The sequence below is a fragment of the Enoplosus armatus genome, chromosome 19, assembly GCF_043641665.1.
Source record: "Enoplosus armatus isolate fEnoArm2 chromosome 19, fEnoArm2.hap1, whole genome shotgun sequence".
Taxonomy (NCBI): Eukaryota; Metazoa; Chordata; class Actinopteri; order Centrarchiformes; family Enoplosidae; genus Enoplosus; species Enoplosus armatus.
Window position 1 is genome coordinate 9,329,002 of NC_092198.1, and position 24,793 is coordinate 9,353,794.

The 24,793-nt window shown below is 41.8% G+C and overlaps 3 protein-coding genes across 3 annotated transcripts; 2 read left to right on the forward strand and 1 right to left on the reverse strand.

Annotated features, from left to right (window-relative positions):
- The first annotated feature begins 861 nt into the window (after positions 1-861).
- rhov (ras homolog family member V) lies at positions 862-3,942 on the forward strand. Its single transcript, XM_070925535.1, has 3 exons — positions 862-1,171; positions 1,622-1,680; positions 2,065-3,942. The coding sequence occupies exons 1-3, from the start codon at positions 967-969 to the stop codon at positions 2,509-2,511; spliced, it is 711 nt and encodes a 236-aa protein (XP_070781636.1). The 5' UTR covers positions 862-966; the 3' UTR covers positions 2,512-3,942.
- Positions 3,943-16,278: 12,336 nt separating this feature from the next.
- On the reverse strand, positions 16,279-17,893 carry pigh (phosphatidylinositol glycan anchor biosynthesis, class H). The gene is made up of 4 exons (XM_070926215.1): positions 17,714-17,893; positions 17,135-17,344; positions 16,921-17,004; positions 16,279-16,766 (listed from the first exon to the last, which is right to left on the reverse strand). Exons 1-4 carry the CDS (start codon positions 17,891-17,893, stop codon positions 16,695-16,697), a joined length of 546 nt encoding a protein of 181 aa, XP_070782316.1. The 3' UTR covers positions 16,279-16,694.
- Positions 17,894-18,877: 984 nt separating this feature from the next.
- On the forward strand, positions 18,878-24,030 carry zfyve1 (zinc finger, FYVE domain containing 1). Its single transcript, XM_070925775.1, has 13 exons — positions 18,878-18,945; positions 19,465-19,960; positions 20,052-20,295; positions 20,390-20,650; positions 20,799-21,013; positions 21,151-21,257; positions 21,598-21,706; positions 21,795-21,892; positions 22,101-22,218; positions 22,547-22,717; positions 22,891-23,071; positions 23,206-23,319; positions 23,798-24,030. The coding sequence occupies exons 2-13, from the start codon at positions 19,472-19,474 to the stop codon at positions 24,028-24,030; spliced, it is 2,340 nt and encodes a 779-aa protein (XP_070781876.1). The 5' UTR covers positions 18,878-18,945; positions 19,465-19,471.
- Positions 24,031-24,793: the final 763 nt, after the last annotated feature.

Genomic DNA, 24,793 nt, shown 5'->3' on the forward strand with positions numbered 1-24,793 from the left:
CCACCCGTTAAGGGCACACAAGCGTACTTCCTCTCCGCGCATGCGTCTAAATTAAGAAGCAGGATGTAGAATATAATATATCTTTACGCTGCAGTAAACATAAGATTATATGAAATTTCAATCATTCATGCTACCATAATAGCTAGCTTAGCTTTCGACTACACAACACAGGGTGGACCCGGAGAATCAGGTGACACATGGAATCATGTGATCACATTTGATGTAGTGCTTCTCTTTGGCACCAGGGGACGCAGTTCGTCAGAATCAGAATCAGAATCAGAAACTGTTTATTGCCAAGTAACATACATTACAAGGAATTTGCTGTGGTCTGAAGGTGCTATTGTTTTGATAACAAATAAGTAGAATATAAAAGCTAACAGACTGTTAGTTCCAAACGAACTTAGACTGAGTGGTTGGTTATGAGATGCTGAGAATTTAGTAGCATAGAAAATTATTATAGATAAACTCCTACTATTTGTTTCACTCAGTATTGTTTTTCTATTGTTTCAAATGCTTTGTTAAACAATTAATTTACAAACAGCAAGGCATTATAGTCATGGCAGTACATATCCTTGGGATGTGTCTTAATGGGAAAACATTCAAGAATAAAATAATAGCATCAAAAGTATCATACAAGAAAATTAAACATAAATAACAAATAAATTTCAACATATTCACATAATAAATAATAATAGATCACCAAAAATAAAATACCATAAATTGGTCTTCAGTTTAAATTGAAAGGTTAGAATCTATCTAGCTTTTCTCGGTGGGAGTGTCTATGCAAATCACAACCTGTCTACAACCTAAAAGAGTCCCGTCCCACACATGTCGCCCGTCATTCACAACCGGATAGGCAGCCTCTATGTGAGAGACGGGCCCCTCAGCTGACTCTCAGTATCTAGTCTCACAGAGCTCAGGAAAGGTGGGGGAGTCGGCGTTCAGAAGTTGAATGTGCGGCTCGACATGCCACCTCAAATGGATTACTTCTACCACGAGTCCCGAGTCCCTTCCGCTTGCGGGCTGACCCGGGAGGATGAGCTGGAGCCCGGCGTCATCAGCTGTATGCTGGTCGGAGACGGAGCCGTCGGGAAGACCAGCATGATTGTCAGCTACACCTCCAATGGATACCCGACAGAATACAAACAGACAGGCTTTGATGTCTTCTCCGGTGAGTGATCATGAACCTTCATTTTGCCTTTCACTATTTTTCTTAGATGATTTTTGACAGTATAATAATAAATGAGGAGTGGCTTGTTTTATTGAGAGTAAACATTGTGTACAATTTGCATGAATGCTGGTGTGTTTGCTTCGGTTCAGCATGGAGGTAACACAGTTGGAATTATGGACTTATACTTACAACTTAATATGCAATACAATTTATAGTTATACAAGTCTGAATAAGATATATATAAGAGAGTTTAGTGTGTGTTACTGACACTGATACAAGACTATTTGAAGGGCTTAACTTTAATCTTGTATATATGTAAATTTTAATGTGTGTGTATGCATGTTTATGTACTGCATGTGTGTGATTTTGATGTTTGAAATGTTTTCTTTCTGTCTGAAATAAAGTGAATTAAATTGAAACTGACAGATTCATGTTGCTGCTTTCCAATAGGACAGGTCCAAGTAGAGGGATCTCCGGTCAAAGTTCAGCTTCTGGACACTGCGGGACAGGTAAGACTGTTAGGTTATTAATTTAGTTTATTGTTTAATATGAGTAAATTATGTAGACGAATACCACCACATTTTTTTACAGGCTATGTTGTGGTATTTAATTCCTCTCTGTTTTCTGATGCTGAGTTCATTGAATATATAACATCAAATCCCCATTGATAATATAATACACAGATGTTTCAATGTTATGTGAGATGAACTATGGCGGTACAAACTCTGTCACATCCTTGCTTAATCCAATATGTGACTCAGTAACAAGATTTCACCCTGAATGTTAGTGGATTATCTTTAGTGAGTCAGTCTCTTGTCACTCATTCCTCAATCATGTCTGCACATACTTTGATTGAGACTAACTTGTGCTTTCTGTCTTTATGTTCCTTTCAGGAGGAGTTTGATGAATTCAGGGCTATGTCCTATGCCCACACAGACGTCTTTCTCCTGTGCTTCAGCATGGTCAACCCCACCTCATTTCACAACATCACCAAGAAGTGGGTGTCAGAGATCCGGGCTTACAACCCGTCCTCGCCCATTGTTCTTGTTGGGACTCAGTCAGACCTCTTACTGGACGTGAACGTCCTAATCAACCTGGACCGATCTAATGTCAAGCCGATTCTGAGCTCCCGGGCCCGGAGCATGGCGGAGAAGATCAGGGCCACAGACTATATCGAGTGTTCATCACTCACGCAAAAGAACTTGAAGGAGGCGTTTGATGCGGCCATCTTTGCCGCCATTAAGAACAAAGCCCGCAAGACCAAGAAGAGGAGGTTTTCTGACAGGCGCACTAAAGCTTTCTCCAGGTGCAGCTGGAAGAAGTTCTTCTGCTTCATCTGAACTCATAAACAGACTGTTAACCCTGTGGGTTGTGGACAAAACTCAGTTTATTTAAATCACTTACTTTCTCTTGATGTCATAGCTCTGAACTGTGGCAGTTTAGCATCCTTCCCTGTTAAGTATATGGCTTATTCTGGGATGCCAAATGGTGCAAGGGAAACAAGACACGAGCCCAGTGAGCATTGGGAACTAACATCTGAGGAGGCAGCAGAGAGGATTCTGGGTCATTCTCAGCCAGGGTCTGGTTTCACACTCCAGCAGACAGACTCAGGACTGCAGTGTTGTTTACATTATATTCAAATGTTTGATTGTTTCAGGGCAATAGAAAAAAAACTACCGCCTGAAAATGGCAGTGGATTGAGACTTTAAAGGAGGCAAACACACCAGGTAGCTCCACATTCAGCCACAGAGAGAAAGGAGAGGCCGGCATGTAAATGTTGTGAATTTGCATGGTGTGCTTTGGTACCAGCTGCAGCCTTTAATGTAGGCGAGAGAGAGAAACAGAAAGTGTCCGGCCTGTGTTTGAGAAGATGGGCGTTATCCACTTCTCTGTTGTATTCCTGCTGTCTGGCTACTCCGGTCTATTTATATGCGGCAGCTGCAAGTTCAGGTTGCAGTGCGAGGTTCCACATTCTTACCTGTGTGTGAAAGCTCCCTTGGCCGGTTTTGGGTCGGTATTCTCTTGTCTTCTAGTTAATCAGCTGACAATCTTATCACCCCTGACATTTACATGTAATTGCAGTTTTATCAGCTGATTAAACATCTGTGAGAAAGAAACACAGCAGGATGATTTGTTTGAGACAAATCAGAGACAAATGTATTTCATCTGTCTTAATTCTGAAATGTGCACAGGAACTTGCCTGGGAGCAGTAACCTTTGACTTTTTGTCCCTGTCTCTTGTCAATCTGCATCTGTAAAAGCAGGCACCGCAGGAGTCTTAACTTCCACCCTGCGGATCCTCCCACCACCACCGACAGCCTGGCTTTTTTTAATTCACCCCTCTTTGTTTATATGCTCAATACACTCCTTATCTCCTCAATAGGGAGTAAGAGTTAGAGTTAGAGGACGCTAAACTGCCTCTGCTTGAATGTAAGTGTAAAGTACTTTACTTCAAAAAAGCCTTGTGTCTGTGATGTTTTGATGAATATACAAGTGACCAGAGCCAGGGCTAGGCTTTACTATGCTTCTTGTGGAAGTCAGCGTAATGTTTATGCTATTCTGTTTATTAAAACAGGTTATTTGTCATGTTTATGTATATGAAATATTAGATAAGACATGGATTTTAAATGCATTAATGTACTCCACAAACATATTTTTGTTCCATTTTGTATCCCTGTCACTAACCTCAATTTACCATCTCTTTCTCGAACCCGTGTGTCTTTTTTTACATGTCGGAGTGATGTGATGCAAATAAATGAAGTGCAAATTATAGCTCCTGTGTTATGTATATTTTTAGAACAGCTTGCCGGCATTGTTATGAGTGTGCAATTCACAACCAATCACTTATCAAGTCTGATAGTAGCAACCTCTTTACATTCAGGGAAGAGTTTTTCTAAGAGTCACCTAAACCACTAAAAAGCAGTGAGCACTGTTCTCTGCAGGGAGTCTGAATAATCCTACTCACCACACCAGGTACTTTTCCTGAACCATCTCTGAGTCCAAGGATATGATAAGTAACCTCTGGCCTCCAGCTGTGCCTCGGGTTGACCAATTCTAATGCAATCCACATGACTGCTGATGGGGTTCGGCAGTGCCATGCTGTGACTGATTGCCGTGTCTGATTCTGCCTTTTTCAAAAGGGCTAGAGACATGGGAGAGTGGCATTCACAAGAGTGTGATTGAGTCAAATTCACTGATTGAGGATAAACAGTAGCAGTGTGCTGGCTTATCACAACAATGGAGTGTGCATGTTGTTTATGAAACTTGACAGCAGCATTGATGTTTGTCTGAAAGGTGTGACTATGAAAAGGGCATAAAAACAGGCTGTTTTGTTTGTTGTTTTTAGCCTGAGTTTGAGAAAAATACACGGACAGAGGACTCTTTGTGCTGCAAAGTGAACATGACAGGGAGAGGTATAAAGACAGAGCGGAGAGGGGTTACAAAACACTTGTGGACCTGACAGCTCTGCAGTGTTCGAAGCAGGGTGGATGAGTCACAGATGAGCGAGAGGATAAAAAACACACACTCACCCCAATACATCAGCAATCTGTTTGCCATTAGTCAGTGTGCAGTCCATCACGCGGCCATGTGTCAGGGTTCTGTTTGAATGGCTGTTATCAACGGGTTAAAGCAGGACATCCTTCGTCTCGGCCAAACGACCTCGTATGGAGAGGTCACAGAGAGGAGCTAGTGTTTTGTAATCCGACCACTGACAATATTGGACCTATTATGAACTTTGATTTGACCCTCGGGGACCAGTCGGTGCTCGCCATGATGGTTTGGAAAGCTTCTACAAGGGATATCAAAAGTATATGAGTGCTCTAATCAACATTTTTATATTAACAGTGGATCAAATGAGTATAAAGTGAAAACCCCACTGACTTTTTTAGCATCTTTCAGTTTTACGACCCGCCAACTTTCCTGTTCTGGGTCATTGTTACTGTTAGCAGGCCCCAATTGGCCAAATAAACTGTTAATGCAGGTTTCAGGAATGTTGTGTCGAAGTGTGTTGCCCCATCGATTTGGTTTCCCCTTACCTTAACTTGAACCTAACCTAGCCTTAAGCTCAACAAGTCATCTTCTACAATGCCTAACCATAACTTCACTTCTAACCAATGCCTTAACGCCAACCCCGGAGGACAGCGCTTAACACTATTTGCAGGGAAGGGAGACAATATTCAAGGGTGAACAGACTTTGACAACTTGGGTCTTATTTTTGTAGTTTTGTCCATTTTCAGTAATAATAACATTGTATTGACCAGGGTAATGGCTGAGATCTGGTAACAAGGCTAAAAAGACATCAACAAGAGAAGAAACACAAGCAGTCAGATCATATCAGTCAATCATACAGGTTTTAAACAAACCAAACTTATTTAGGGGGAAAACAGGTAAATGGTAAAATGATCACCCAAACATCACAGTTTATAGACAACTTCCTGGTTCAACCTCTGGGAGTATTACCAACATTTCAGGTGTGTTCATTTTCCTCCATGTGACCTCCAGATAAAGTGGTTTAGATAATCTGGCTAAATTGTTGGCTTGTTTACAACTTGTCTGATCATCAGACTGCTTGTGTTTCTTGCCTGACCATACTTTGCTACAGCACTGTTGCCATGTTCCCAAATCTCAGCAATTCATTTGGTAACTGTAACGACAAAAACGAAATTACAAAAAATAAGACCAAATTTGGAATTAAACGCAACAATCCAATAAGGCATCTTTAAGCCCACGGTTGTTTAGAGGGCTCAGAAGGAGTCGAGGGAACACTTTGAAGTGTGATCACAGTTAATCAAAAGGTTTATCTTGTTGGCATTGCTTTAAACCGCGTGTCTGTGTTTTACAGAAAGGTAAGGGATGTTCAGCTTTGTGTGAGGGCAGGTGAAGGTCAGGAGCACTACGGTTATCAACATCTTGAAAGGTAGCAGCCCTGGGTCAAGGGAGGCCGTGAGAATCACAGTCACGTCTTATTTATGACTTTTTTTCTCCACTGAAACTGTTTTCCTGTCTTTCGTTCAAAGGCAAAAGAATAATACAAAAAAAAATGTGTTTATACTCTCACACATAATGCAAACACAAAGACTTGGACAAGTTGTGCAGTCATAGTACACTCATTAAGCAATCGTGAAGGCCATGTTGAACAGGTTATATGTTCCCAGGAGTTCAGTGAACTGTTCCTTCTCCTCCTCTCTTTCTCTTCTCATGGTTAGTCATCTATTATTTCTCATCTCCACACAGGGCTGGTCCTCCTCCCAGGATCCCCTGCTCCTAGCGATTGTGTCAGAAGTAGTCAACCAGCTCTTCATCTGGCTCAGGGCCAGTTTCACTCACGCTGGGTTTCACTGTAGTCGAAGATTGGCAAGGAGGCCTGGGAATCAGCAGGTGCACTGACAGGTCTGCCTGGGTGAGGACAAAGCCTATTGGCTCACTACGGCTGCTCCTCGGTCATCCACAATTGGCAGTTTGAACTGTTATGCTTTGGGGAAGACTTGGCACGGCTCGCAGTGTCTCTTTCACACAGACAAAAAACTGTGATTTGTTGTTGTTGTGTTTCACCTTTACTGGCTGCATTTGGGAGAATCTGTGACAGGTCTGTGTGATGTTATGATTGTGTGGCAGTGGTTAAGGTGAAGGCAGAAACACAAACATGAAAATGGCATTTATTGATCGTGACTTAATATTTACCCAACCGAGCGGAAATCATGTTGTGGCTATAAGATGTTTAAATTGCATACTATGCATTATTTACCTATTTCTCATGTAACATATGGAGTAATTTGCATAACAAAAGCCAACCTGTCAGTCACATCAACTGTGCAAATAAAAAAAACTCCCATAATTTCTGTCAAAACATAAACTGTCAGTTTCGGTGTCGAGCAAAGCCAGTGAGAATCATCCCACTTCCTGACTGTGACTGTGCCTGGAGGCAACAACGATTATTTCTGTCCCACAGTCAACAGCTTTAGTTCGCCTCCATGAATCTGCTGGGCTAGTCATTCATGCGGTTGAGTAATACACGGGGAAGTTAATATGCAAACAACACTTGCAAACAAAGCTGAGTAATGCAGGACACTTTAATGTCATTTCTAAGGGTTTGAAATACACCTGGGTCATTCAAGGCATTATCAGATACATGTCATTCTACTGTATGTTGTCAGTTTTTCCCTTTATGTTAATCTGCAGTCATCAAGGGACATAATGACTTCAGAGTGACCGTCAATGACCACACACGATCAAAGTCGTGCACAGCCGAAGTACATGCAGCTTTTGAGATGAAACAACTGAAGAGCGTGTTTAGCACTTGGGGAACGATGAGGTGATTAGCACTTCAAACAAGCTGTCTCAGGGCTCATTATGCCACTGACGACCCAAAGACACTCAGGACACGACCGGCTCTCCACAGCTCTGATTTACACCGTTTTGTGGTGTAAATGGAGGACTGGTGTGTAATGTCTGCAGCTTTCACTGAATTCACGATCATATTGTGGCACTTCTTTGTTGATTAACTTTGTTGATTATCCCAGGTGGATTGGCAGTGGAGGCTCATGGAAAAGAAAATACACATAAACAAATCACACACAGAGTCCACACGTGATGCCCCATTAGGGGGAGCACAGCAACAAACAGACACAATTGTGTGCAGCACCAACCTGCAGTGATTAAACAAGTACTAATATTAACAGTACATGATACAGGCTAATAACAGTACTAAAATATGTGCAAAGCTAAATAGTGTGGGCACCAGAGCTGCAAGTCATGCATGTGTTACTAAATGACAAATTATCAATAGGTGATTGTAAGACTGGTACAGTTGCTGCAACAGCTAATAGTTAACTGCTGGGATCAATATATTCATTTTAATGTTGCAAATTAAAGCCCTCATAACTTCTTCTCTTTTAGTTTACATATTTGAATAGACAAATATTATTTTCTTTAAATAATACATCCAAACTAGTACTTTTTAAATATACTTCTATATATTATATTGTAATTTCTTCTTTTTTGCTCAGCACTTGTACATATTGTACAGTATAACTTGATGTGGTTTATTGTGAAATCATCATGTCATGTCTATTGTAAGTGCAAGTCTCTATGACGAACAACAGAAGTAATCTGACGAAAGTCTGAGTGATGGTTTACTCACTAAAGGTGTCACAATCTTATCAACACACTGTCCTCCCTGCAGCACACGTCTGACAAGCCATTCTCTTGAAGAGCTCCAGCGAACGACCGTATTATCTTTCCAGAGTAGAGAGTAGGACTGATCTATGTCAGATCTTAACACCTTCCTTCTGATTTGAATTAAAAGAGTCAACGGCTATCTGTTCTTCTGTGAGAAGCCCTGAATGTCTCGGTTGAGGATTGTGTGACACAACTAGGCATCATTATCAATCATCATTATGAGATACAATTGGTTGTGGATTTAAAACATATGGCTAAAAGCGATACTTGTTGTCGTGAGTCCAAATGTGAAATTAGAGTGGTGGAGGTGGAGAATAATCGTGATCCTGGGAGTGAATTTTTGGCCGTTTTAGATTGCATGTATTAATGTTTAAAGTAACCAGAACAGGACAAGGAATTTCTCTGAAAAACAAGATCAAAAAATTCTGAATAAGTAATATGAAATTGCATTGGCAGGGTAATCCAGTATAATATGGCAGATTGAAATACATTCAGGTTACACTTCAGATGTGCTGATATGGGTTAGTATTTGCTTCTCTATTGTCCCAAATAGGTTATAATATTATCATATTTTATAATGTCAAAGGTACAGTAAATAAAAAAGTAAAGATCAAGCAGTGAATGGTTTCATGCAGTTTATCAAGCTTCATCTTAATCTGTATCCAAGTCTGAGACGAGATGGACAGATAAACAATAAATATAATATGCCATTGTTCTGATTATAATAGTTTTGAAAAGTTACCGTTAACCATGTTTAGGAGCCAATACTGAGTGTCATTTGTATATGATAAGTGTGTGATTTGATTGGCTGTGAGTCTGTAAATTGGGTGTGTCCACGTCTGGGAATCAAGGGGGTGAGGTGTTCTCACAGTGGCGTTGGGGGGGTGAGGAGAGGAGGGAGGCAGGGGGTGTTGTGACATCCACACAACACACATGGTGGCAGTAAAGCAAGTGAGGGCATGATGCAAGTCGACACAACTCTTATTGCCCCACATACCCTGTCCTACATGTGTGTGGATACACACACGCATGCATACAGGTACCAATATACACACGTAGACAGTTAAATGATACACGACAATAGGAATACTGCAGTACAGTGGGTAAAAGGTACACATGTACTCATACACACACTTTCCCCAATACCTGGACAAGCAGACATTGATGACTATTTGCCAACACATATTGTAGTCTGATGGATTACAGACAATAGATATTGTGTGTTTCAGTCAACTTTCGAGCGAGTGATAAGGCGTGCCTGCACTTGTTCAGCAGAGAGTGACTGGTTGCTGTCCGGTTACTCAGAGCACAGTAAATCGGCTTACTCAGCCCGTTTATGTCACCATCAAAGGAGTGTATCTGTGTGTAGGGGCGCCTTTATTTGGAAGAGACAAAGAGATTGCATGCAAATGAATCAGTATTTTTGAACATCACGTTACCTTAGACCATTTGGACATCCAGTTAGCTTAGCATAGCGTAAAGACTATGAACAGGAGGAAACAGCTCTCCTGGTTCTGTCCAAAGGCACACCGTCTTAATTAGTGAGCTCTAGACGTGCTGGTAGGTGGATGTTGCTAGCTTCCCCCCCTGTTCATAGTCTTCGTGCTAAGCTAAGCTAATTGGCTGCTGGCTCTGTAGCTACATGTTTACAGACACAAGAGTGGCAGTGAGTAGGTACATTTCCCAAAACATCAAAGTATTACTCAAATAAAGGAAATACTACAAAGTAAAACTTCTCCATTACAAGAACAAGACATGCATTGAAAAATGTTGCTCAAATAAAAGTACAATGATATTATCAGGAAATGTGCTTTAAGTAACAAAAACAAAATTACTCATTATGCAGAACGGCCCCTTTCATAGTTGTTGTTATGTTATATATATTATACGATTATTCACACTACTGCACAAACTTGTCGAACTACTTTAAGTGTTGGGCAGTTTAATCTTCAAAAACATCACTTCACAATCAATCTTATAAAGACATTTCTGTCTGTGATTGAGTCCTGAAAACCTTATTTTGCAGTGAAATGAGGATATCTCAACTGGGTCATCCTCTACATAGTTATAGAGGATATGATCACAAATTTGGGACATATGTAACCAAAACAGGATACAGTTGCTAATGATCTGATAGGATGGGGTGGAATTTTTGTGCAGTTTTGTAGCAAAGATCTGTTTTTCACCAAGGATGCTAAAAGACTAGCAGGCAACTCAAATAAAGAGGGTATACAGTCCCAGCTCTCCAGAACACTGTGTACATGTTGTGACATTAGGCAAACAGAGTAAATTTATTCCATGTCAACACTACTGCAGTGACATAAAGCAGGCCTGTTGACCACAACGTCAGGAAAACAAGAAGACGCTGTAGATTATCACTGACACAGAATAAGACCAATTCACAGCAACACCCTGCACTGTTTTATAACGGGCCCTTTTTCTTAAAACCACACTCATTATCTCGGATTTGATCGCAATGCAGTTCAGATGCAAAGTTTCCATTCCTTTCAGATACATTAGTCTCTTGGGACAGTGCGGATGTGTCATGTGTTCATGACGTAAGAGAAACTTGATGCAGGGCTTTGCAAGAGTCGAGATAATGAGACAGCCTGCTGGGTGAATCCCTTGAGTTATTATATCCCAGAGAATGAGGCCTTCTTCGTTGATTCCGAGTAAATATACGATTATTAAGACAATGTTTACATTATCTAAGATAATCATATGACATAAAGTAATTTTTCATGTAAAACCTTGTATCCATATGTATAAGCTGTAAGAGAGGTCTGAGTATTTCCTCAACCCGTACGTAGTAATTTAGTGATTTTCCCTTTAAATGAACAGTAACAGACTTGCTCTACTATTGGCAGGTCGTTTTCATGTTGCATTTACCAATGAAGGAGCACATTTTTCATTATAACCACTACAATGTAGAAATAAAGAGAAATGAGAAATTCAGCTTTTCAAAAGAACACAAGTTACAGTCCTATAGTCCTATCTTTTATCTTTACTGTAATTGTATTTTAATCCTCGCTCACTCATCCTGTCCATTGTCTGTTACATGTGATGTCATTTCGCGTGTGGAGCGTGTGCTATTGGTATGTGCTTAACCATGGGGGTATTTCTGAACAAGTGGCATAGCATCTTCAAAATTTGCATCTCTGCAACAGCTGATTACGGAGCAGGCGTACTGTACTTATCCATGACACACATATCTGGGCATCTATTATCAGACATGATGGAAACTGCTCTGTCATTAGCCGTCTACAGGGAGTTTTCAGTGTTTGGGTGATTCACAATGAGAATGGACACAAAAGTTAAAGACAAGAATCACCAGCAGGCTTTAGAGAAAGCAGTAAGGCATAGAATGACATCACCAAAATCATACAGGAAGGCGGGTTTGTTTGTGGTCTGCTTCTTCAGCATGATTTATAATAAAACTAAACTGAACAAACACTCCATGAATTAGAAGACCCGCTCTATTAACGGCCCTCTTTTTAAAAATGTATTGCCTTTAAAGTTTTATGCAAACCACATTATTTCTGACTCAATCTCTGGTCACAGACACTGCGGCACCACTGAAAATGAAGAAACTGAGGAGCCGTCATCACACAGCAATGCTGTATGACTGATGTGAGAGTGGGAATAGAGCAACGTAATGACGAGACACACACACACACACAACAGAGGGACAATCAAATCACTTTTTCAGACCAATACAAGCACAAATATGGCCACTGGATTTGAATATGGCAGTTAAGACCTGCCTTCATACATACACAAAACCACATGTCCATACACACTCATTACAATGGCTCGGCTCGTCTCTCTGGAGAAAAACGGATGTGTGTTTGCAGGTAGCTCTCTGCTGTCACCTCCCCTGACAGACCTGTAGAGCCGGCTTCTTCCACTCTTATCTGCTGCCAGCTAGTCTGACTAGAAGTTCGTCTCACTTACCTCACATCTACCAGGTGACACTGCAAGGGCGTGGCCTGAGACGAGTGAGCTTTCATTTGTTTCATTGTGCTTTTTAAAAGTAATTTGCATTTAAACTGACTTGCTGTCTTTTTGCCAAAGGTTCAACTGAGTCATATTAGTATCATTAAGATTTTCACTAATTGGCAGACGCTGTCGGCTGGTTGAGGTGATTAAAGCTCGGGCAGCCTCAACAATGAGGTTCAACATTGACACCCGTGAGAGGACAGAAGGAAGGCAGCACTGAACTTTCCTGTCCGGGGAGGAAACCGCTCTCTGAGCAAATAAGAGTCTTCCCCTGAAGAAACAACAATTGATCACACAGGTTGCAGACGTCCAAAGCAATACAATGCCGCTGCCTTTAGTTACAGCGTGGTCTTTCAACATGTATCAACATATAACAATAACTGGGACTTTTTATAAAGTCAACTGCAATTAATATTCATCATTTGTTCAAACTACCCATTTAGGATCCAGCTTTAATTTGAGGACATAAAGCAGCAGTTGTATCATTTGAATAGGAAGATAGAAGGGAGTTTTTTGGCAGGTGAAAAATCCCTCACAGACAATGTGATAATACTTTATGTGGTGCACAGCATGTGCAAGCCTGCAGCTCGAAGAAGAAGAGAAAAAAACGTAGTAGAGGATTAGAAATTGCACCTATCATGGACATTTTCCGCGATGAGCTGTAGCAGCAGTTCCTTTAATCAGTGGATCATGTTAACAAAAAGGTACCAGAGAGTTTGATAAATGTTCCTTTGTGCCAAGACCGGTTCTGCAAAGCCACCCAGCAGACCAGTCTTATCCTCCAACCTGCAGCTCAGTCTTATCTGCGCTTCTGTTGTCATTAATGAGAACACAATCTAGTTTAGTGTGGAGGAGGCTGAGCACTGTTGAGCATGAATAGATTCTGTTTTCTGTAAATTTGCAAATCTGTAAATACTAGTGTGTATTGTTATGCATCAGTTAGTGAAAATCTATATAAATGTCTATGGACACTTGTTCTTGCTATCTTAAATCTTATTTGAGCACTTTATTGTCTTAAAAGCACTTATTTCACACATTTTCTCTAGAGCTTGCTTTCTCTTCTTATAGGCTACATTAGCCTGTCCATGCTAGGGAGAAGAACAATAAGTTGCTGCAGTTAGAGTCCCCAAGGTAAGCTCTAATAACAAACAGTCAGGGTAAAATTGAAATGAAACTTCACATTATTGTCTGCCTAAAATGCAAAAGAAATTATAGATTTTCTCCACTATCTTTAGAAAAAAATATCTTTTTAACTTTCCATGACAGACAGAGTAAAATCCTCCATGGAGAAAATTACTCGCCGGGTAATATGTAAATAAGCAACCCACAGGAGGATACACTTCCATGTGAGACCACAACACTGTGTACGCGTGTTCTGTCGAGGGAGAAGTGAAGGAGGGAGGGATTTTTTGAGATTCAAATCCAAACAGACATCAAGTTACACCTGCCTGTAAGGACCTGTAGGCAGACTGGACGAACTGACACATTTCAAACAATAGCGGGACGCGTTCTTCCTTCCGCATCTGTCAGCAAGAAACTCAATATACATGAAAAACAATACAAAGACACAACACTTCTTAGAATCATAGCACTATATGAAAACAGTGTCTGTTGCACCAGATGACAAACGTTTGCACACTATTAATTTCTGTAAAATGTATTGGTGTATCCATATATTTTCTGTTATATTCACGACATACATTACATTACCTTAGCATAAAAACTGTAAACAGCTAGCCTGGCTTTGCAGGAAGGTGACAAAATGCACCTACCACCACCTCTAAAGCCCACTTATTAACACGTTCTACCTCATTTGTTAAGTCTGCACAAAAAACAAACTATTCCTTGAGAGGGAGCTGCAACCAGGGGAGACTCCAGGAAGTTACTGGTCCCGGTCTTTAGCGAATTCTCATTTTATGCTTTGATTTCTGTACTGGTTGATGGATTCGGCTTTTGGACAGAGCCAGGCTAGCTGTTTCCAGTCCTTATGCTAAGCTAAGCTAACCAGCTGCTGGGTGTTGTTTCATATTTAAAAGTGGTGTCTATCTTCTCATCTAACTCTTGGCAAGAAAGTGAATAAGTGTACTTCCCAAAATGTTGAACTATTCCTTTAAAGTTGTTTGTGTTTTGATGTGTGAGTAGATTTGAGTGTGTGCATGTGTATTAGTGTGTGTATGCACAACATGTGGTAAAGGGGCAACTCCCCATCTCAGTAGGGGTGTCCAATCCCTCCTCTTCCACTAAACCACCAGTTTCCTACACCAAAACACTGTAAGCTGATACCACACATCCAACCTATAAATAACAGAGAACTACAAGAATTACAAATTTAATGAAAGTCAGCTGTCAAAGGACAGACAACAGGACTTCACTATATATTCCTGGGTATTTTTTAAGTTTACAACATCCACAGAAATGCTAGAAGTGAACCACGAAAGTAATTGTGCAATTATAGCCCTATTATAAACAGGTGTAATTAACAGTCCACACCTCTGGCTGAAGAAAGCCTCACTGTGTTTTTGGCCTGCCAAACCCTTCACACTACCTATGATTTACACTCAGGGGGGTTGCTGGTTTATGAGACCTGTTCACGAGCCCTGAGGTGTCACCCCTGGTCACTCCCAGGTTTTCTCCTCTGCCTGGTTCCTGGCTGTTTCGCACCTCCGGGAGGGACTATTATCCTGTCAGAGGGCCACTCTTCACAGCAGCGTAACGCTTCGCCCCGTGAAAATCACACCCTTCTGCTTGTTTTGTTGGCCTGTGGAGGATGGAGTTCACACACAGGTCTGACTGGGAGCTGCAGATGGTCATTGGGAATTAGAATGGATGGAAAAAACAAGGCCTGGAGGGGAAACACAGGCCGAGTGGTGGAAACAAGGGCTCTGAACTTTAAACTGTGGGCAATGGAGACCCGTTAAACTTTCAACTATATTGTTATAGATTACTTAGACCCAGGAGGCATTTGAAGAGGAACACTTATTGCTCCTTGCAGAAACTAATGAACACATCCTCACTTGAATGTATTCATATAGCAATTTATTATAGTGTTACAAAGTGCTTTACAGTAAGCACTGGGTGCTGGTTTTGACATTAATAAACTTCTTAGAACTTGAGCACTAAGCTGAGACGGGATGTGTTTCGTTGTATCATACTTCTTATAGGGACAGGGTAACAACTGGGATAATATATTATTGAATTTACAATTTAACAAGGTTACAATTTTAAAAAATTAGTGTCAGGACAGCACTTACACTTTATTATAAACTCTAAGCAGGAGTTAAGGCCTTACCAAACTGTCATTCCACTGCAACAAAGCTCATGCCAAACGTGATCATGCATACACTGTCATTGCCGTCACTTGGCATGTGAGGTAACCTTGAGTAACATTTCTGAAAACAGGTCTGGTATATCAACAGTCACGAGTAAGACAACAGGCAACTGAGGTAAATGTGACCAACTGCAAAGACATGAGGTAGTTATGAGGAAGTGAAAATATATTTGAGGAAGAAGGCGTAGATGTTTATTTATAAATGCACTGTACATACACTGTACTACACATTTATACCTCTCCCTCAATAACACCTTTCTAAAGCTTTCTGCATACATACAGGATAAATTCAAAAGCAGTTGGCTTTTGTAATTGACACTGTGAACAAACAAAGGACATGATTTATTGTCTGTGCGTCTGAAGTGCTTTCATTTGAAGTGATTCATGAATTCAATTTATAAATGTTTGATGATATATGCTCTTGAGTAAGAGTGATGCTGTCCCCTACTGGAGAAAGAAAGTAAAGCTCCTTAAAAACATTAACCTCACACACTACCCACCAGTGATGGCAAATCATTTAAGAACAATACTGATTCAATACTGTTTTATCACATTTATTTATTTATTTTAATCAAAAATACAGTATGGTAATGCTTATAAAATACAGAAATTGGCAAAATTTGTAAATTCAAATCTAAATGCATAAATAAGTAAAAAGGCTAAATTGTTAAAGGTAATTTATATCTTCTAAAAGGTTTGTTAAAAGGTTTGGCTCTTCAAGTAGTCTGGGACGAGTGCTATTCAGTAATTCAAGTAACTACACGACGTACAACATAAAATCATTATTACACTAATATTGGTGTTTAAAACATGGCAGCACTTTCTTTTGTATTCAACAGATTATATTCACATTATGCGTGTGTATTCATACAGGTGAAAAAAGGAGAAATAAACATCATCAAATCGTAAAAGAAAAACTACCTGCATTCATCAATTGAAAAGAAGATTACTTAAGCAAGGAAGTATAACAAGCATGCTGCATGACCAGGAACATTGCTAATGTATGACTTGAGTGTCATCAGCACTTTGAAAGAATCTCCTGACAGCTTTTGTAAACCTTCACCAAGCAGTTCAGCCTTGGCTTTGAACTCTGAAAAATTAGGAAAGGAGGTTCATTAGAAACAGGTTATTTTGAATGACACTGTGTGTATCAAACGCCTTTATATCGGAGGTAAACCAGAAACAAAACACCAAAAGTAAAACACCAAAAAGCAAGTGCTTACACACCTTGCATTCTACCTCACCTGAAACAATGGCACAACACTCGACACAGCATTAGGTTCTGAGGGGTCCTTCAACAGTACACAAAGGTAGTAGATGATCTGATGCTGAAATAAAAGCATTAGGCATCAATATACTCATCTTACAAAAGCACAAACTGACACAACTCTAGTATGAATAATAGAATAATGATATGAATAATGTAAATTTGCACACAAGCAATATGTCCTTATTCACCATGTAAATAGCTTCATTGATGACAATATCCTTGATCTTGCTCATCTCAATGAATGTGGTGGTCTCCCGGCCTGAGGCGTAGCTGGAGGACACCTGAATGCCTAAGGAGCCAATCACAAGCAGGGACTCGTGGTCTACCTTCACAAAGTGGATGTGAAGCATCATGCCAACCAGGGTTATGAATATAGCACTGGACAGGACGGCTGTGTTCTGCAAGACATTCACGTGCGGGTCTTGTTCAGTGTAACATGTTTGTATGAATCATTATATCCCACTCAAATACTAAAAGACTATTCTGATCATTTAAATTCACAGATCACAAGGAGCATCACCAATATTTTGTCCATTAGAAGTATCTTGGATAATCATAGGAGAGCTATTAGTGCTGCTGGAGCTGGACAATACTAACACAAAACCCTGATAAAATGCTATGAAAGCAAGTTAGAACAGTAATACAATTAAGTTTAGAAAATTGTATACTTTACTTTCACTTAACGGTATCTTTACAGCCATTAAAAACTATCCAAGGCGTCAAACTTGGTCTAGTCATTATAAAGCAATGCGACTCATTTGTCTCACCTCTGTGAAGAAGAACACAACGTATGCCACAAGCCAAACAGAGCAGGTGAACACCATCACCTTGCCGATGGACACTTTGGGGGAGCTGACAGTGAACTCCCTGCAAAAGCCGGAGTGACTCTGACAGTCCAAAGATATGGCTTTGCCATTAATGTCAGTGAATGCTTCATCTTCCATCATGAACGCAACAAAAACAGTCGAAGAAAAGCGAACATTAAGTGAATTCTGAGACACACAAACAGTTAGCTTAGCTAGCTAACACTGATGACAGGTTAGCATTGAGCTAGTTTTGGCTATCTGCAAAGGCAAGGTCAGTCGCATATGAAAAGTGTTCTTTTTTTTCGTAGACGGGAAAATACAAATTACCCATGTATACATATGAGTTAGTGCTAAGTGTCTCCAGTTAAATATAAAATAAGAAACGACGTAAATGTTAAAAAAAAAATCCCAGGACAAGTACAACTGAATTGATGCCAAAATCAATTCTCACATTGGCTGCACTCGTTGCGTACACCGGGTTGTTCCGGTTGGATGTTGCTAAAGTAAGCTAGCTAAAATAAAGTATAAAAGGCAGCGGGCGGGCACTGTCAACCCGCGTGCTTCAAAACGACCAGAGACATTTAAATATTTAATACACTCAATTTTAAAACATATACGATACACCGTTTTAACGGTGTGTAACATTAGTGTCTGTCTCCGTCTAACTGTATGAGCTTCGGTGTGCGCCGGTTACAAATAAAAGTGGACCCTACAGCAGCTGGAAGGTGAAAAGCATTATGGGTAAAGGTTCGCATCCTTTCGGTATTTGTTTACGTAGTCAGGTAGCTACAATAAAACTGCGTTTAGAAACCATGCTGCGAGTATAAGTTAGTAAATGTACTATAACGTCGAAGACAATAGTTTACAAATAGAATAAAAGCCATGATTTAACCGGATTCGGGTATCGTCCTGCTATGCAGCTCCCAAATCCTCCATTTCCCAAAATGCACTGTGTTTGTATGACTTTTGACCTCTGGATAAAAACAAGCCGATCAGCTGATGTAAAAGCAACAACATCTACAGGGGTCTGACACAAAATAGCTCAGCTAGCTAACTTTCTCACCAACGTTAGCCATATGTGGCAGTCGGCGGTATGATGTTAGACAGTGTACGTGTCCAGTTTTAGACTGTGATGAGGCAGCACTTCAGTTAGCGAGTCGGTCGTCGTCCGTCGGTCTGGTAGCCACTGCTAGGTCAGTCGTTTGAAACGAAGGTTGTTTGTTTCTTCACAAGTGTGTCTCTTTGTGTCGCTTAATGGTAGATGAACTATTTATTACTGAGCTTCAGAACGTATATGTTAGATATTATGACAAACACATCGGGCTACAAATAAATAGCAACTTGCCATCGTAAGGTGAGCTGCAACACTACTAAAACAAGACAAGAGATGCAGCTAATGTTAGCTAGCAAACTGTTGTGCCAAAACATAAAGTAATTACTAGGCTGGACAAATGTGTTTAGAATTGCTGCCTGGACTTGCTATACTACAGAGTGAATATCCTCATTAATAGTAAGCAGTAACAAGGTACATTTCATAGTACTTTTTGACAGTATTGCACACGAGTGAAGTGGCTTTTTGGAGCAACAAAAAAGGTTACATCACATCTGGTCAGAGATTTGCTTCATCGGGCCATAACTTTGTGTCTTCCACTGAATTGCTTTTGCAATCCTAGTTGCTCCCAGTAACCAAGAGTATATTCCTGACCTGCCAGGTTTGAGATGAGTGGTCAAGGTCCAGCTGTAGATAAAGGAATGAACACAGTCCTCGGCTGTCAGGAGAGCTACGCATGTGGGGGTTCAGATGAGGCTGCGTTTGAATGTGACGAGTGCGGCAGCTTGCAGTGTGCCCGCTGCGAGCTGGAGCTCCATCGCCAGGAGCGGATGAGGAATCACGACCGGGTTCGGATTGAGCCGGGCCACGTTCCTTTCTGTGACTCGTGCAAAGGTGACAGCAGCTGCCCTGTCAATGGTGGACGGCTCAGAGCAGTTGTGCGCTGCCAGGGTTGTAAGATCAACCTGTGTTTGGACTGCCAGAAACGCACCCACAGTGGAGTCAACAAGAGGAAGCACCCTCTGACACCTTACCCCCCTGCCAAAGCTCCCCAGGATAACAGCGTGACTGCTGGGGAGTCGGAGATGGAGATCCTGAAAGCCGAGCTGGAGAAGGTGTGCAGCTTCCTTTTGGTGGACGAGAGGGAGGAGATGCAGGTATGTGCTCCAGAGCATGTTTTAGTCTTTTTGATAGCCCCTCATTAATGTGATGTCATGATGACGGGGCTGATGTCATGTGGATTCTCAGGTGAAGGATGAGGAGGACTTTGTGAGCAGACTGAACTGCAGGCCAGATGAGCTCCTCAAGGTGGTCTCCATCTTTGGAAACACTGGGGAGGGCAAGTCCCATACCCTGAACCATACCTTTTTCCTTGGACGAGAAGTGTTCAAGACCTCACCCACCCAAGAGTCCTGCACCGTGGGTGTGTGGGCAGCTATGGACCCTGTGCACCGGGTGGTAGTCATCGACACAGAAGGACTGCTTGGAGCTGGTATGGATTTGCGTAATATTATGAAATAAACGGGGTAGTGGGAGTCTTTTTTTCTCAGTTAACAGGCATTCACTGCTTTGTTGTCATTCATCAGGAGCCAATCAGGGTCAGCGAACCCGGCTGCTCCTCAAAGTGCTGGCTATCTCTGATGTGGTAATTTACCGAACCCATGCCGACCGTCTCCATGACGATCTCTTCAAGTTCCTTGGCGATGCATCGGATGCCTACCTGAAACATTTCACCAGGGAGCTGAAAGCGACCACCACCCGCTGTGGTCTGGACGTCCCGTTGTCCACTCTGGGTCCTGCAGTGATCATCTTCCATGAGACCGTCCACACCAAGCTGCTAGGATCAGGTACATGAAATAAGTCACCCTCTTTTCTTTTTATTCTTTGGGCTGTACTTTGTAGGAGTTTAACGAGCAAGACTGGCATAAGAATGATTAAAGATGCTTATGTTCTCTCTCCGTCTGTCTCTGACTCTGTTTTGTTCTCCATCTCTAGACAAACCATCCGAATCGGCCGAGCGTCTTCTCCAGGAGCGTTTCAGGAAGCTGGGTCTGTTTCCAGAAGCATTCAGCTCCATCCAGTACCGTGGAACTCGGACCTACAACCCTCCCACGGACTTCAGTGGTCTGCTGCGCAGCCTGGAGCAACAGCTGGATAACAACACCACCCGCTCGCCACGTTCTGCCAGCGTCATCTACAAGGCTCTGCAGGTAAGGATGCTTTATTGTACGAAGACGTGCGTATTACATACACTGGACAGTTTGTATTGTGATGTAGACAGAATTACTTAGAGTGAACGTCAGTGACTCTTCCTGTCCCTCCATCTCCTCCTGGCTCCTTCCTTCAGGCCCTGAGCGAGAGCTTCAGTGGCGACATTCCAGATGAGCACATGATCAATAACTCGTTCTTTCCGGATGAGTACTTTACCTGCTCTTGCCTCTGCCTCAGCTGTGGGTAGGTGTCTCTTTCCTCGCTGCAACTGTAGTTTATTAACAAAAAGTAGAAATTAGAAACAGTGAGACTACACAATGAACATAACGGAAAAGGTGTAAAAAATAAAAATAAAAATAAAAAGCAGCGTTCTGAGGTATAATGAAGGAGCTTTTCTCAGTACAACACTGGGCAGTTTACATTTAGTTTGCATTTGTAATTTTCCTCTGATGGCTCTATAAATGACAACATTGGAAACAATGCAATTATTAAATGACTACGTAATACAACAGTATGTTTGTTGAAAGTCGCCCTCAAAGCATCAACGTTAATATATTTCTTAAATATTTATATATATTCTCAGTTCGGGCTGTAAGAGAAGCATGAATCACCTGAAGGAAGGACTCGACCACGAAGCCAAACATCGCTGCCGCTACTCTGCTCAGTATGACAACCGCATCTACACTTGCAAGGCAAGTACAGACCCCAAAATGCCACACGTGCATGTGTTGAATTATGCCTGCTTGATGAGGTTCTGAGTGTCTGTGCTGAACTTCTCAGGGCTGCTACGAGGGAGGGAAGGAGGTCATAGTGGTTCCCAAAACGACGGCCTCGTCTGACTCACCGTGGTTTGGCTTGGCCATCTACGCTTGGTCTGGGTGAGTCCAGCTGCCACAGAGTCATTTTGGAAAATGATTGGAAATGGCCTCCTTGTAAGCACAGTGTGATCAACCCACTTGTTGAATTGAAACCTTTTGCCCGTTCACACCTAAAACAACCAAAAGTGTAAAGACAATACAGAGCAAGAGGCAACGTAATCTGTACCCAATGATTCTGGAACTGAGATCTTTTTTTGTCTTTGTCCAGATATGTAATCGAGTGCCCCAACTGTGCAGTGATCTACAGAAGCAGGCAGTACTGGTATGGAAACCAGGACCCAGTGGAAACAGTGGTCCGAACAGAGATCCAGCACATCTGGCCTGGGGTAAGGCCACAGTGGAACAGCCTAAGAGATTCTGCTTAAACCAATTAAACAAAGTTGCAAGCCAAGATTTCAAAGGTTTTAAATCCAATGAATGTTGTCACGTCCACTGCGAGCTTCATTTGCAGTATATTCCTGCCAGTTGGTTGTATGTAGATTCCCTTTCATGTTAACATGCTGCTCAAAGCTTACTTAGTTAAAAGTGCTGAGTATAGAAGCATACATGGCAACCATAAATCCTGCTATATGTCAGCCTGTAAGGCTATGCTACTGCCTATTAGCATTTTAGAGTGACAGATTATTGTATTTCTTCTTCTTGCCTTCTTCTCAGTCTGATGGTTTTTTGAAAGACAACAACAACGCAGCCCAGAGGCTGCTGGATGGAGTCAAATACATTTCTCAGTCGGTGTCTGAACTCAGCGTCAAGCCTGCCAAAGCAGTCACGTCTTGGCTTACCGACCAGATTGCACCCACCTACTGGAAACCTAACTCCCTCATCCTGGTACGTAAACTAGAAACTGGACTAAAACCAGAAGAAATACAAACACAGAGTGAAATAAGAAACGGAGCCATGAGTGCAACTTTGTAATTTAGTTTTTCCACTTTGAGAGGGTCCAAAATCTTACACTTTACAGGTCGTAGACTCACACGTCATCCGCATTGCGTTTGTTGCAGAAATGCCATAAATGTGGGGAAGAGTTCCAGCCCAACGACACCAAGCACCACTGTCGAGCCTGTGGAGAGGGCTTCTGTGATTCCTGCTCCTCGAAAACCCGGCCGGTCCCGGAGAGGGGCTGGGGCCTCGCACCTGTCCGAGTCTGCGACGCATGCTTCCACAACAGGGGAATCCCAACTGGTATGTAATTGAGTCCCTCATTTTTGAATTCAACTCTTTTCAGCCATTCTTAATATTTGTTTTTAATGTCATGGATGTGATTCGTAACCGTGTGTGTGTGGCTGATTTCGAGTGTGCACGTTTCCCTGTTGCAGAGTTGCTGGATGCTGCCTTGGAGGAGGAGGGAGGCACCCTGATAGCCAGGAAGGTTGGGGAGGCGGTTCAGAACACTTTAGGAGCTGTAGTTGGTGCCATCGACATACCTCTCGGTGAGCATTAGATCTGTCTACATTAACAAAACCTCTAAAGCGTTCTCTAAGCGTTGTCTATACATCAACAGCCCAAAATCCAAAGATATTAAATTTACAATCATGAAAGTTATATTTTCATTTATATTTCTTAATTTATTTATTCATATTTCAGAAGGTGGAACCAGAGTTTCATCATTTTGCTTTTACGTTATTTACGAATAGTTGATTGTCAAACTAAGATTAATGAGATTAATTTTGTCAACTAATCGATTAATCATTTCATCAGCTAATTCGTTTCAGCTTTTGTCATGAAGAATAAAAACATTACTTGTTTGTGTTTTCTATCAAGCAGCAGTTTTAGTGTATCCCTAAATGACTGAGGGTCTTTGGTTTTTCACAGTACCAGAGGCTTCTAATATTAGAAGTCACAAATTGCTCAATCAGTGGACACATATAGTCACAATAACAACTGCTGCTTCCTCTCCTCTGCGTCCAGGCCTGGTGAAGGACGCGGCTCGCCCAGCCTACTGGGTCCCAGACCAGGACATTCACTCCTGCAGCGAGTGCCAGAGGGAGTTCTCCCCTCGTCTCTCCATCCACCACTGTCGCGCCTGTGGCCAGGGCGTGTGCGACGAGTGCTCTCAGGAGCGCCGCGCCGTGCCCTCCCGCGGCTGGGACCACCCAGTGAGGGTCTGCAACGGCTGCAACCAGAAACCCGGGGAGCTCTAGCAGGACGAGGAGCAGGAGTCAGGGTGGGGGATGGTGAAAGATGCGGGCCTCTGCGAAAACTGGAATTGACAACATTTGGAATAAAAGGCTTCAGTTCCCCCTCGTCTTTTTAGTGGCATTTCTCAGCTGCCGCTAGACTGTCTGTGGCAGGTTGGACTCAGTTTTTTGTTTTTTAACGCTGTCCTCGCGTCACGTCAGTCCCTTGATGCTATTTCACTTTAATATGCCTATATTTTACACTGTGAACAATACCAGTCAGAGTGAGACTTGAATATCAAGAACGTAGGAGAGATAAAACGACTTGATGTTTTATGACAGTGAGTATTGTACGTGCTTGCTTACAATTCAGTTCAGGTAAATTTCCATATACCCCTTTGATCCTTTGAAATCTGTAATGATGCACATGAAACCCTGACCCCCTTTGACAATCCCTCCCAGTGTGACACACTAGTACTATTAGCACCTTTTTGTAGTAGTCTGGGGCTACATGTGTAAACCATTTATTAATAGTACTGGCTGAACATCTTAAACTGATTCCAGGTAAGCACTTTGATTCGAAGACTGTTTCTGAAGGAGTCCTGGATATAGTATTCAGGGCTGTTTTTTGGAGGAAAAATGAGCCACCTCTATTCATTCTGATGCTTGTTTGAATGGATGTACAGTAGTTTCCCTCTGCTTCAGCCCTGCAAGCGTTAGCTTTCCTGCAACTCTTTGGCTCCAAGGAGATTTAAACAGTCAGAAGCCAATGACGTACTGTAGCACC